The following is a 14031-nucleotide window of genomic DNA, read 5'->3' on the forward strand; positions in this document are numbered from 1 at the left end:
GTAGGCTACTGGCAGGCCGAGGTTTGGGTGCCTGTAGCAGGTCACCATTGCATTGCAACCACCGTGTCCTAGCTGAAAGGAGCCCGAGGGAACTACATTTCCCAGGCTCCCTGCTACTGCAGATGTTGCTGTTGCTGTTCATGGGCCGTAGGTAGAGGCTTGTGAGAGAGCAGAAGTAAGACAAAGTGAGATGTTGATGTTGCTGCATGCTGCTCCTGTCCCACCAGAAAAAAATGACACAGAATTGCCTCCCCCTGCTGCCTTTTCTCACCAGAAGGCACCTCTGTTGTCATAGTTAATGTGGAATCTTGTCTGGTGAACCTGCTATATACTATTGTTATCATCATCATCACTTTAAATTTGTATACCGTCTTTCTATTTTACAATACTCAAGGCAGTTTACAAGCTGAAGAAACAAAGATAACAATCTAATGCCATACAAAAATGTGATAATAAAACATAGCTTTAAAATAAACAACCTACATCAAATAAAGTAACATTCAACAATTGTTATGTTGTTGTTTGCAAGCTGAAACACCCACAAAATGGATGAAAGAAATTTTATTTTTTTAAAGAGAATTGCTAATGGAAGTGATTCATTTTTATGACTAAGAAGGTGTTCAGCTAAGACAAGTTATTCAGAGACCTGAGTTTTTTCTTCCATTTGCTTACCAGTCTTTTATTAGCTTCCCCTCTGCCCTAGCTGGAGCTCTCACTGGATGGGTGGTTGAAGATACCCTCCTGGCGTTCACTTTAGTCTCGCAACTGTGGGGGTTTTTGTTTTTGTTTTTAATTTGAAAGACTCCCACTTCATATAGCTGCATCCTATGTGGTTCTAGCAACAGATGAACTGAAGAAATTAACATGGAGGACAGGTCTCCTGTGTAGTTTTTGTATAGAGCCACTGACCCTTATTTTTATGTGAGGACTATGGGAAGATTTCCACGTAGCCTGTTCCAGCCACATAATTTTAAATTCTGAAAATCTATCCCCTGTACTAGCCCACAAGCATTGTGTGGACAGGCGGAGTCCCCCCCCCCCCAACTCCAGGTGACTCCTGAGTGGAATAATGACTCAAGACAACATGCTATGGGATTAAAATTGGCCACAACTTTATTAGGTTTCGGATGTAGGGAGACCTTGGCTCAGGCATTGGGCGTTTATCCTTCCCAGTCCCCAGCCGGGGATCTGGGAGACATCAGGGTTATCCAGAATGTGTGGGGATTGGGCTGGCTCTGGAGAACATATCTTCAAGCAGAGAGCCCGCCCTCCGTTTCGCCGCCATTGGAGGGGAGAGCAATGACAACCTCTTGGCGTATGGCCAATGCCTCCCTTCAATACCCCTTTAAAGGGAAACCCTGGGATCACCGCCACAAGGGTGGTTCACCGCTTCATCTCCCCCCGCCCCCAATTTAGGAAGATAGACTAAAGGATTCCGCCCAAGGCCTGAAACCACCAAAGTTGTGACGTTTTGCTACGGGGAAGGCAAAACCTGCCAATGCAGGAAAATTCCTTTCTGGCCCTTAAACAGCAACCATGACGTAGCAGCGCCTGCGTACCAGTGGAGAAGAGGTTAACCTGCAAAAGAAGAATTACGGTAACTGAGGGAGGGCAGGGTGGGAAAAGCTCTGGAGTCAACTGACGCTTCGCAGGTAATATTCACCTTCTGTCGTCTTGGCAGGGTGGTCCCTCCCCCTACCTGGCCAATCCCCTGGCAACGCCTCCCCAGGCGGGATTGGGCAGCTGGCTGAGGTAGGCAGAGACCTCCAGGTATCCAGCCTGGGGAGGGCAAACCAGCCCGTACTACTGGGAGCCACACTGGGATCCAGGGGGCTGCGTGCGACCACGCAAAAGGTGCCCCCCATTTGATGTGGGGAGCGGTCATTTCTGAAGCTGGATCAGTTTATGAGTCCTGCTGCTATTAGGAGTCACTGTGACAGAACTTGAACTCTTCCAACTGTCATCCTCTGGAACCCAGGATACAAGCAAACAGTTGGCTGGCTCTCTTGGAAGTGGGAAAGATGGCTCAGCAAAACTGATACAGCCTTGGCAAAGAAGGTACTTTAAAATGTGAAGCGGTATAGAAATAGTTTAAAGAAAGAAAGAAATGCTTCATTTGGGCACAAGATAATGCCAAGTATGGCACCCCCATGCCAATAATACGCAATATCGCAATTCATTAATCTGATGAAGTATTCACTCTTTCTGTTTAATGATAATAATGATATAATTATCTATATAATTATAACTACAAGTTGCCAATATGGTGTAGTGGTTAGAGTGCTTTATAATATTATTAACATTGTAGGAAGGACAAAGAGATTCTTTTGCATATATTGAGAATATTAAATAGGTCTTTGTTATTACTTTGGTTTTATCATTATGCTTGAGGCCTTCAAATGAGGGTTTTTTTAATGCAAAGACCCATATTTAGCTTTCACTTGTTCTACCATATGTCTCCGTTGAAAAAACAGGAGAAATGGAGGTTGAGTATTATTGCTGCCTGTTCATAAGAAATAATTTGATCCTGCACAAATCAGTTGCTTATAGTTTAACAAAGTAGTCCAATTTTTTTAATCTATTATCTTTTCTTTTTTAAAAAATATATCTTTATTTTTAACGTTCATATCCTGCCTATTCATTCATTTGAGATCCGCACGGCAGCTATTGACTGTATGAAACAAACAAGCAAAACAGAAAACAAAAGTAATCCAGTCATACAGAGCAGGAATAGGGAACCTTTGTTTCCCAGGTGACATTAGACTTCAGCTCCCATCACTCCTAGAGATGGCCACCGGTCAGATGAAGTAGTAGAACAACATTAGGAGTACAAGTTCCACATCCCTCACAGAAACAAAGATTTGTAGAGTTGGAAAGGGACCCTGAGGATAATCTAGTCCAACCCCCTCCAATGTAAGCATATGCAGCTGTTTCATACGGGGACTGAATCCTTAAATCCAAGACTTTACTTTTCCCCAGTGGCATTCACATGTAGTAGAGAAAGGCAAGGCATTTAACTCAGGAGTGCATTTGCATACCCTCCAGCATATCTCCAAGGAAAATAGAGGGACATTCCGGAATCAAATCAGAAACCTGGATGGCTTCTGCAAATCCAGGACTGTCCCTGAAAAATAGGGACACTTGGAGGGTTTGCATCTGGGGTGGGAACTAAATCTTCTTTCTGCCATAGGTGAACCCAGGGTTTGGAACAGGAAGCAGGTTTCAGCTTGCAGTTTCCATAGCACCTAAGGGGACTCTTTGATGACCAAGCATGTTGCTTTTACCTGCATCCTTGTTGTCTTTCTTGATCACTGTATATATTGTGTGACTATTGGGGGACCAGCTTTATATATAGCTTTGAATTAAATGCACATTTATATTATTTTTACAATTACAGATGGCGCTGTTGCAGCTTTATCTTGTGCTTACAGCTGTTCTACAGCTTTCATCAGGACTTTCCTACAATGTAAATAGTAAGTTGTATTTTACTTTATTTCACCTTCCTATTCTTGCATACGGGTTAGTTACTAGTGCACTGAATCTCGCAGCCATGTATTTGCATGTGCTGTACTGTAATCTGCACAGGACTCCATAAAGATCAGAACTTTATTTTGTCCAAGTGATGATAGGGCCCACCTTTCAAACGGAAAAGTGTGCACACAGTTTTGGGAACTGAATCCAGGATTTTAAAAAAAAAATTTACTGCAGCAGATGCAAGAAGCTTCTTAAAAAAAACCCAACCTATTAAAGAGCAAGAGATATTTCCTAATGATATTGAATGTGTGTTGTCTAGGAGTCAAGTGAGCCACAGTGAGAGAGCTTGGGAAGATACTGACTGAAGCACAAAGGTTAATTTGGTTGTCCAAACCCATGCAGTCTAGCCTTGGTTTAAAGATTACCATAAATATATTATTTATTTTCTTATTGCCCACCCTAAACCCTACGTCTCCCAGTAAAACTTCCTTCCTGAGACTGCTAATAATATTGAATGTTGTTACTGTGATTATTACTACTGTATTTTTTATTGATCACTCACAAAAGCCAATGCTATCCATTTCAGCCCACAATTTCACTTTTGATTTGAGTTTCAGTATATTCTAGTTCTGTAATATCATCTTTGAAAATATTAGTGATCATATTTTTTTCTCACTCAGTGGGGAGCAATTCGAGTTTTTCTTGCTACACAGAAGATTACTCTATGACATCTAAGACAATTAAATTGTTTCTTTCAGATGACACTTTGGTAAGTTTCCAGCAATGTATTTCCAGTTGCAATTGAATGGGGAGTAGCTCAGCAAATACATTGGTACCTTGGTTTACAACCATAATCCATTGTAAACCAAAACAGGTTGTAACCCAAGGCACGCTTTCGCCAATGGGGTCTCCCCCCCCCCCAAGGGTTGTAATCCAAAAAAATGGACACGCACTTCCGGGTTTGACATGGTTGTAATCCAAAAAGGTTGTAATCCAAAACGGTTGCAAACCAAGGTACCACTGTAACGCACTTGTATTAAGGCAGCGGGGAATAACTCGCCAATGCACCATTCTTTGGTTCGGCAGAATAAGTTAATCAATTCTTTTATTTTCTTCCCCAAATTTAGGAAAAGGAAAGGGAATGTGAAAGTAATTAAAATAAGGGCATGGTAATATTATATAAATAAATACAACAGTAAGAAAGAACTCATCGTCAGTTCACATTATGGATACATAATGTGCATAAATCATAGAAGTTCATTTAAGTTCTCCAAATGTCCAGATAGATATCCACATAAAGTTGATATCTAGATGAAATATGTTTAAATGGATTGTTAGCTGTCATCACTAACTGAATCGGAAGCGGTTAGACTAAGAAGCTTAGCTAAATGGAGTGAACTATTATTGGTTGTTCAGACTCCCCTTGGATCTAACAACACCGTATGCAATTTAAAGAATTTTTATTTATTTATTGGCATCAAAACAAAACATAGTCTTGCAGTTTGTTTATTTAAATAACAATAAAAGGGTGTTCTAGTGTAGCACCCTGCTTGTGGTTAATGCTTAGCTGGAATGAAATATTCAACACAGCAATAGAGAAATTAAAATAATAATTTATTTGTCAGACAAATAAATGAGAGACACAGTGGTATATGGTTACCAAAGCTCTGCCTACTCCAGCCCTGATGGCCAGCACTTATATTTCCTCAGCCCAGCCCCCTTGCTCCTCCTTTGGCTGCCTCTGTCCAATCAGCCTGGTTGAAATTCCTATTGGCTGTTTGCTAGAACCAATCATAAAAGATACACCCATTTCCTATTACCTTTTATGGGAGACAAAGAGCTATATTTCCTTCTATCCATAAATGGCAGACAAGTAGCCATATATCTTACATTTGCCTCGACAAGGCACCTTAATTACCAGATCCTCTTTGCCCTATTGCCCTATTACCCCTTCACTCCAAAACAGATGGCTAAAACAGATGGCTCATGGTTTTAATTTTTATCTTAAACAGAGATCTTGGGTTCACCTTCTCACACACCATTAATGAAATAAGAATCTAACATAATAATCTAACATTTCTTACTTTCTAAATCCTTTGCATAATTACATTAAGCCAATATATTTCATACATTAACATATATAGCTTTTTAGAAGGAAAGGAACTTAGTAAAAACAGTTTCCAAAAGCAACCCCTTAAATTTACACCCCCCTTTCAAGCCAGCTGCTGTTCCTATTAGCTCTTGCCCTTTAACCTTATGAAAATATGGCTCAAGTCTAATGGGAGGCACCTAGTATTATTTTCTGTTAAACAATAAATCTCACTATTTACCAACTCTTAATTGTGTTTTTGCAGCTTGATTGTATTCTGTAATTTGTATGGTCACTATGACCTTTTGCTCCCAGCCTGTAATTTCCCTTTTACAACTTAGAAACGTGTCTCCTGCTATAAGTCGAGGGGGGGGGGGGCTGTTTAGGAAGATAAACATCTGCCAAAGTACTTAGCCAGCTGGTTTCTGCCTGGCATGAAAGATACAAACATTTACAAATATATTTTTTAAGCTCATTTTAAAATGCAGGACTTGATCTGATGCCTCATTAGCTTCTGAACTTGCTGCAGCTATGAATATAGCCAGGTAATTTCTTTTATGTGCTGCAGGGCTAATGAGTCTGGAATCAAGATTCTCATGGAGCTAAACTAGCTCAGGGGTTGCCAACCTTTGGGGGGGGCAGTGGGCACATTTTGAATTTGAAGGAAGTTCTGTGAGTACCAGTCACAAGATGGCTGCCATGGGGAGTGTGGCATAACACATCTTGGCTGCTGTGGGGGGCATGGAAAAACACATAATTAGTCACAGTACAGCCATTGCTGCTGCTCACACCCGCTTCCTGAACAGCCTCCCCATGGTTGGCAAGCAAATAGGATGGAGCAACAGGCAAGAAGGGAAACCATCCCTGCCAGTTTTTGTCCTGTGCAAATCCTTCAAAACCAACCAGATTGTGAGGGGGCATTTTTTCTCTTTTGAGATACAGTGGTACCTCGGGTTACATACGCTTCAGGTTACAGACTCCGCTAACCCAGAAATAGTACCTCAGATTAAGAACTTTACCTCAGGATGAGAACAGAAATCGTGCTCCAATGGCGCTGCGGCAGCAGGAGGCCCCATTAGGTAAAGTGGTGCTTCAGGTTAAGAACAGTTTCAAGTTAACAACGGACCTCCGGAACGAATTAAGTACTTAACCTGAGGTACCACTGTAAAACTTAAAATAAAAAGCCAGAAGAAGGCCTTGCCTGAAGTAGTCTCTCCCCTCACAGGTCTTCCTCCAGGCACAGCTCCCTTATGAGGACCCCCAGGGCTGGAGGGTAGGGCAGGGCAGGTGGAAGAAGGCCTGGCCTGGTGAAGAAAGCCTTGCCAACACTGCCTCAGGATACAGTCAGGGAAAGGAAGAGGAAGGATGGCAGGAAGGGGCCTTGGGGTGCAACAGAAGGTCAAACTTAAACATTTTAGGCGTTTTGGCTCATTAAACCACCTATGGCCTTTTAAATGTGTCTGTGGGGGATTTATTGTGGGATTTTTTGCCATTATGTTATGTATTTTGTGCTTTTCAGGTATATTAATTTGTTAATTATCATTTTCTATAATTTAACCCTAAACTTCCCAATTCTCCATGGCACACTTGCCCATGCCAGCCAAAAGCAAGCAAAATCACTTGAGAGAGGGCAAGGGCAAGTTTATGTCACATAGCGGTAAATTAATCAACACAGAGTCTTCTTTATAAACAGAATAAAACTTTTACTTGAAGAAAATAAACTTGTTCAGAAACAGCATAGTTAAAAAGCATACACAGAGTGCTCATAGCAGCTATCTTAGTCTTCAGAGAGGCACAGTCTTTAGTTACTGATTAACTGGAATCCTGGAGCCGCTCGCTCTGTCTGCAACAGCTATACGTTCACATACAGTGGTACCTCGGATTAAGTACTTAATTCAGGGCTTCCTGTTTCGGGCGGTGGAAAATGGCGGATCCCACACGATCGGACCTCAGCCGTTCCAATAATTCAGGGCTGATATGGGGGTAATTAGCCCTGGCAGCCTCCCCAGGGCAGGGGAGGACTGTCTCGACGACCCGCGGTTTGCCCCAGATTGCCGATGTGGCAGACGGCAGGAGCACTGGGCACTTTTTTTACTGAGGTAAAGTTCTTAACCCGAGGTACTATTTCTGGGTTAGCGGAGTCTGTAACCTGAAGCGTATGTAACCTGAAGCGTATGTAACCCGAGGTACCACTGTACTGAGCTGAGACTGACTCTGCTAGAGACTGCATTACAGACTGACGCCTAGAGAGAAAATGGCTGCTTTATATAGGAAGAATGAGTCATCACTCAAGATGAGTCACGTGTCACAATGAATCAGCAATTTACTGTTAGCAGTTACAGCTAGCAGCCATGAAAAGATTGTGTAGGCCTTGTTCCGGGCCTATGCCTTGCCAGCTTCTGCCCTCAAAAACCTTTGTCTCATGACAAGTTGTCCCACAAAAACGAGGATTTCTACCCACCTTTCCTTTATGACTCCTTTAATTATTATTATTATTATTATTATTATTATTATTATTTATACCCCACCTATCTGGCTGGGCTTCCCGAGCTGCTCTGGGTGGCTTCCAACCAAATATTAAAATACAGTAATACATCAAACATTAAAAGCTTCCCTAAAGAGGGCTGCCTTCAGATGTCTTCTAAAAGTTTGGTAATTGTTGTTCTCTTATTTATTTATTTATTGCAGCTTCCGCTTTTGAAATCAATGCAGGTTGCCATTTAAAGTTTTAATAATTCCAGATGTTGTGGATATGTGCTTCATATGTTAATCCTGGTTTTTTTTCCCTGTTAAAGACTGTCCGCTGTCATTTGTATAATATTAATAAACCCGACACCGAGGAGAACAGACGGAAGAATCTAGTTCTTTTTACTTCAGTTGGTCTTGCGCCCAGCATCCAGATCTTCAACAGTACCTACTCCAAAGTCTTCTACTTCAAAATGACTCTGGTAAAGCATTGCGGAAGGGCTCATAGCACATCATTTACATGCAGAAGGTCCCAGGTTCACTCCCTGGCTATTTCCGGTTAAAAGGGATCAGGTAGCAGGTGGTCACCTCTGCCTGAACTCAGGACAGCCACTGTCACCGGATACTTATTAAACAATGCCATAACATTTGGCTGGAAACTTACAGTGGTCCAATGTGTAGCCCAAGGACCGCATGTGGTCCTCAAGACCTTTTTTGGTGGCCCTCAGCAACATTTGACACCCCCTCAGCCCTTGCATTGCCTTCCCAAAGCCAGCTAAGTGAGATGCTGGGTTTGGGAAAGGAGGCGCGAAGGCTCTGGCAAGGTCCTAGAACCCTATTACCTCCTTCCTGAAGCTGGGAAAGCGCTAAGTGCATCAAGGCAGTGTGTGGCCCACAGATTACATGGTCAGAGTACTCTTGCGGCCCACTTGGTATAAAAGTTGGGCCGGCCTGAGCTAGATGGACAAGCAATCTGACTTGGTTTAAGGCAGGTTCCTGGGGTGGATCTACACTCATGGTTTTTAACGTTAAGGAAGGCTTAAGGAACGGTTTTAATAACCATATGGACACATCACATCCTACTTTTAACGTTCATAATGCTTTATTAAAATGTGATACCAGAGGGTGCTGCAGAGCAACCAGCAACTGGCAGTAGGGAGACAGCTGTTTTGATTTTTAAAAGAGGTAAAAAAAGAAAAAGAAAGATGCTTTATTTTACAAGTATGCCCTGTGACGTTTTGTAACGATATATCTAATATCGTTCTAATAACGTTAAACAAATCAGTGTAGATCCAGCCCTGTATCCCCTTTGAACTATGGTGTGGTATTATACAATTTTTGAAAATGTGGGTTTTTTTCTTTTATTATGTATTTAGTGTTTTTGTATTGTGATTTTATTTTGTAACTGCCCTCAGATCTGTGGATATAGGGCAGTATACAAATGTAATAATAATGATAATAAGCAATAAGCAATAGAGTGGCAATTTTAACTTAACCTTTTCCTTAAAAGAATGCAAACCCCACATGAACTCTGCAAATAAATGCATGTGAAAAGCAGTAGCAGGAATCAAGTATCATAGTCATGGAGCTTTTCCTGATGTGCTTTACATTGTTTCCAACAGTGTAAGGTGCCAGTGGCATTTTCTGTATTAGCAGGAGCCGGGCAACTTACTCTCTGGATCATGTTGCAGCATGCCAGAAAGGGGAAGTTTCTGCTTGCTCTCTACTACTTCAATGGAGGATGTCTACTGGTGGCTACTAGCAATGATGGAGGCGATGCTGTGCCCTCCATGGACCATGGATGCAATGTTCTGCTTCCACAGTTGGAGGCTGTATGCTTCTGAATACCATTTGTTGTGATCCGTAGGAGGGTCGTTCCATGTCAAGTTATCCAAATTTTATACATCATGTCATCCAATTTTCTTCATATTTTGCCCACTTGTTGAATGAAGAAAACTAAGTTTAAAACTTTTTTTAAAAATCTCAGCCCATTTTTTAGTTATGAGGGTTTGAAATTTAAAAAAATTGACAATTTTAGCCTTCCTGGATTACACAAAAAGCTTAAGAGCTCAGCCCAGAATTGAGATACATCAAAGCTAAAAACACCAATCTCTTCAGAACTTCATGGGCTTTAATAGCACATGTCACATAATGGACTTACTTTAAATTTTAAATGTCAGCTAAAAAAATATTAAAAGTGATTAAAAAAAATTAATATGGTTTTGAAAAATCCCAAAACATTGTATGGATTATTTAATATTTCTAAGGGCTACTTGCAAAATTTCATCTTGGGGTCTCACTGGGATCACACACACACACACACACACACATATATATATGGAGAGAGAGAGAGAGAGTACATACATGTCTGCCATATTGGGTTCTATTTGGGATAAATGGGTCTTTTGGGAGTAAAATATAACAGAAAAAAGCAAGACTTCAGACTATAATATCAGTTACTTTAGGCATTTCTTTAGAAAGTTTTTCAATTGAAAGGTATCTGAAAAGCTTGTCAGGCTTTTCTTTTAAAAATGTGTTCCAAAGCCAAGTGATAGCTTTCTGTTGCACAATAGAATTAACACTTTGAAAGAATTCTTGTTAGTACTTCATTTCATGAACATTAACAACAAAATACATATCAAACCACTGTGAGAAACAGTTCTTAAGCTATGAGACTATAAGCTATGAAAATTCATAATTGGAAAATCAGTCCGCACAGTAGTTTACCTAAATGTATGTGACTCTTCAAGTATTTAAGACTAAAAATCTTGGGTTGCCATCCTTTTTTTAAACAAAAGGGAGAAGGTGTGGATTCGTGGAGTATTAAAATCAACCGAGAAGAGTTAACATATAATACAGGTGAGAGATTTATAATTTCCACTTATTTATCCTCACTGGCTATTGATGCTTCCTTGTGTTGTTGCTGCTGTTTTTGTACTCACGTAAGGTGGTGAGTACATCTCATTTCAAAAGAAAAATTTTGCACAAAATCCTGCTAGCAGGGGAGAAATTTGACAACTTGGTAGTGAGCATTTGGCACAATCTCAAATGGTGCATAAGTAGTATACCAACTTCAGTGGAGAGAAAGCCAGTTTCGGGATAATGTATATTGCACTTATTTTTGTAACTCACTTTATTTGGTGAAGGGTGTGTTATAAGTCTGAATAGAAAAAAAGAGAAAAATAAATTGGCCAGAAAAAATATGCAGGAATGTTCATTACTAAGAATTCAGTTGAAGAGCAGTGCACCATCGTAGGCAACATTTGAGAAGAGCATGTAGTCGTCATCAACTTTGGCGATCTCTCGTAGCCGAGTAATATTGATGTAAGCGTACAGCAATATCCACTTGTGTCTATCTGCAAGTGGAATGGGTTTCCACTTGTGCAACAAGTCTTTGCCCCCTGAAATTTGCTCCAGAGGGTTTGGTCGTGGGGATTGCAAGAGGGAGGAGAAAAGGAAACCATGTTGTGCAAGCAGAGGCCTGTTTGCTTGATGTTGGATATCACCCATAATACTTGTGTACTTATAGGACTAATCTGTCTCTGTCTTTCTTGTACATGCCGCTGAAACAGATATTAATCCAGTTGAGGAATGGTTTGTAAAATTTAATATGCATCATGGTTTAAATATGTTCACTACTACGGGAACCTTGTTGGATGTCATACGAGGTACGTCATCGCTCATAGGGAGTGTTTGTGGTTTTGTAAGTAATGGTGGTCTCGTGGAAATTAGCACGGACATTAAGTTTTCTGAATTTATTCATATGATATGGAATGTTTTATTTATATTCCGCTTTTTTTGGCCCAAAGGCTCCAAAGCAGTAAACAACACTGATACATATGCATACAGAAGAAATGAATGATAAAATTGCAACACATAAAATATGTCAATCAAAACAAAATATAATACTGGCAGGATTTCCAATAGCCACCATCATGAAAAAAGAGAGTATCCCGTGTGTGTGTGTGTGTATTCTACTAAGAACAGGTCTAAGGAAGGTACTCATTACTTGAAGCGGTCTCCTAGTACTCTTCAATTTCCAGCAGACTTAGACAACCTTGTCTCTTCTGTATGCCTTCACCCACTTCTGTATTTCCCCCTACCTTCCACCACAGTGATGGCAGTCCCATTCCCATCCCCCACCCCAACCCTGGACCAGACTGATAACATCCCTTACTCACCTCCAAGGGTGTCTCCACAAATTTCAGAGATAGTCGCATATTTCCTAGAAAGAATTTTTGATTTCTTAAACATTAGTGCTCTCTTGCAGATCCTCTTCTTCAGTGGTATTGGACCCTTGGTGAATACCTGAATATTAATGATACATTGTCTGAAGTATCCAATATCCAAATAGCAAAAACTCCTTGTGCAAGTGATGTAGCATTACTTGGTCTGATCTATAAAACTAAAAATATAGGTAAGTATCTTGCATTTTTACATAATTAGCTGATCCACCAGCTTCATTTTCCGACTGGGTAAAGTGGGATGTAACATTTTAAAATAAGTATACTTGTTTACTCAGAAGTAAGTCCCATTGTGTTGACTGAGTTTCTCCCAAAAAGCTCAGCAACTTTTACTTCTAGAAATATGGCAACCCTAGGCAGCAGGGAAAGGCCTTCTTGCTGCCATGTGCTTTGAAAGGAGTAGAGGAGCAAGTTCCCCTTGGAGCAACAGGACTGAGGACATTCTGTTGTTCTCAGAGGGCCTGGTGCAGCTTTCATGGACAATTCCCTCTCACAGCAATGGAAAAGACTTTGTTGTTGTTGTTTACAAAAAGATCATTTGCAGTTTTGCAAACCTTGTGCATCGCTGGCACTATTTTAGCTCGGCAAGCAATGACACTTGCATACTGAGCATTCAAATAGATGGAATAAATGGTAGGTATGCATTTTTTGAAATGGTATCCCCTCCCCCCAAAAAGAAACAATTAATTTGAATTATTTGCTCACTGGTTTGTTTGTTTTTAGTCAAATATGTGTGTGATGGTGAAAAGCATGACTGCTAGAGCATTTTGCTGAGAATCTCAGGTGGGAAGGAGAGGACAGGACACAACCACTACACTGCAGCGTATTCTACAATAACCACAGGAATACACCAGGGATATGTTTGCAACTGTCCCCCACCCCATACTGAACCACCTGCTTGTGCTTATTAACTTAGATATGTGGTACTAGAAAAGCAGGCAGACATGCTTTCTTTCAGTGTGTGCAAGTAGGTTTGAGCTGAGTATTTAAGGTCTGTAACTACATCTGTGGATACAGGGGCACTTATTTCCTGATTTTGCTGCTGTTGGGGTGATAAATTGTGCTTCTACCTAGACTCAACATATATTTGTAAATAAACTCAAATATCACAGAGAAACCTCCGAACCAAACCAGCTACACTGCTGAAATTTCTGGGAAATATGAAGCTTTATAACAGTGTCATAAATACACGTAGCCTGGCTTTATACTGTGATTCAGTTTTCATGTAATGATTAGTTTTCTTTTGTATTTGAAGGACTAATTTTAGGATTGACTGACAGTGGATTTATGGGTGGGGATACGGTATGGTTTAACTTGTCTGCTACCATTTGTGCCATCTTGGAAAACGGTAATTCTTATTTTCAATTGTTTAATTAACCCATATGCACTTCCTTTTTATTTGTAGCCTGTCCTACCCCAAGGCCTTAGGACACTTTGCACTTTCATAGAATGTACAGGGTTGGTCCGAATATAGACTACACCCCTAAAATGAGATCTCTCAAAACATAGATTTTCTACTTATAAGATTGTCACCATAGACTGCACTCAAGTTTTATGTGAGCCAGATTTTGGGGGGAAGTGTGGCCTATATTCAGACCAATACAGTAATTGTAGGTCTCAGAGTGAAGGTTGTGGTGTGATGTCCAGTTCAGAATCCTAGGATCTGGAGAGCCCTCCCTCATGCCTTTTCTTTGGACAGTGATAAGAAAGAATCTCTGCCTCCTTGGGTCCCAAATTTCAGCTTCTTGGAGATGGGAA

At 40.8% G+C, this 14031-nt stretch overlaps 2 protein-coding genes and 1 long non-coding RNA gene across 9 annotated transcripts in view; 2 read left to right on the top strand and 1 right to left on the bottom strand.

The window, feature by feature from the left end:
• Nucleotides 1-1088: 1088 nt before the first annotated feature.
• LOC308470507 lies at nucleotides 1089-1799 on the bottom strand. The gene is made up of 2 exons (XR_013982450.1): nucleotides 1664-1799; nucleotides 1089-1578 (listed from the first exon to the last, which is right to left on the bottom strand). It is a non-coding gene; the product is annotated as an uncharacterized lncRNA (long non-coding RNA).
• Nucleotides 1630-14031, top strand: part of LOC308481584 (cation channel sperm-associated auxiliary subunit beta-like) — a 122947-nt gene continuing 110545 nt past the window's right edge. Inside the window, exon 1 of the mRNA XM_081014079.1 lies at nucleotides 1630-1652. The gene's annotated coding sequence lies outside the window, so the exon portion shown is untranslated. The remainder of the gene's footprint in view (nucleotides 1653-14031) is intronic.
• The window catches only part of LOC308482069 (cation channel sperm-associated auxiliary subunit beta-like), a 60077-nt gene continuing 47990 nt past the window's right edge, over nucleotides 1945-14031 (top strand). The window contains exons 1-8 of one of the 7 annotated variants that reach the window (XM_081015088.1): nucleotides 1945-2058; nucleotides 3398-3473; nucleotides 4155-4243; nucleotides 8359-8511; nucleotides 10828-10888; nucleotides 11602-11697; nucleotides 12300-12446; nucleotides 13529-13621. In XM_081015088.1, coding sequence (XP_080871214.1) covers nucleotides 3398-3473; nucleotides 4155-4243; nucleotides 8359-8511; nucleotides 10828-10888; nucleotides 11602-11697; nucleotides 12300-12446; nucleotides 13529-13621 — 715 coding nt within the window. In that variant the 5' untranslated portion in view covers nucleotides 1945-2058. Of the gene's footprint in view, nucleotides 2059-3397; nucleotides 3474-4154; nucleotides 4244-6228; nucleotides 6473-6817; nucleotides 6962-7456; nucleotides 7663-8358; nucleotides 8512-10827; nucleotides 10889-11601; nucleotides 11698-12299; nucleotides 12447-12996; nucleotides 13134-13215; nucleotides 13241-13528; nucleotides 13622-14031 lie in introns of those variants that run through there. The other 6 variants (XM_081015087.1, XM_081015092.1, XM_081015091.1 and 3 more) reach the window with 6 other exon arrangements.

Source organism: Podarcis pityusensis, assembly GCF_964106645.2.
Source record: "Podarcis pityusensis genome assembly, chromosome: 1".
Lineage (NCBI taxonomy): Eukaryota > Metazoa > Chordata > Lepidosauria > Squamata > Lacertidae > Podarcis > Podarcis pityusensis.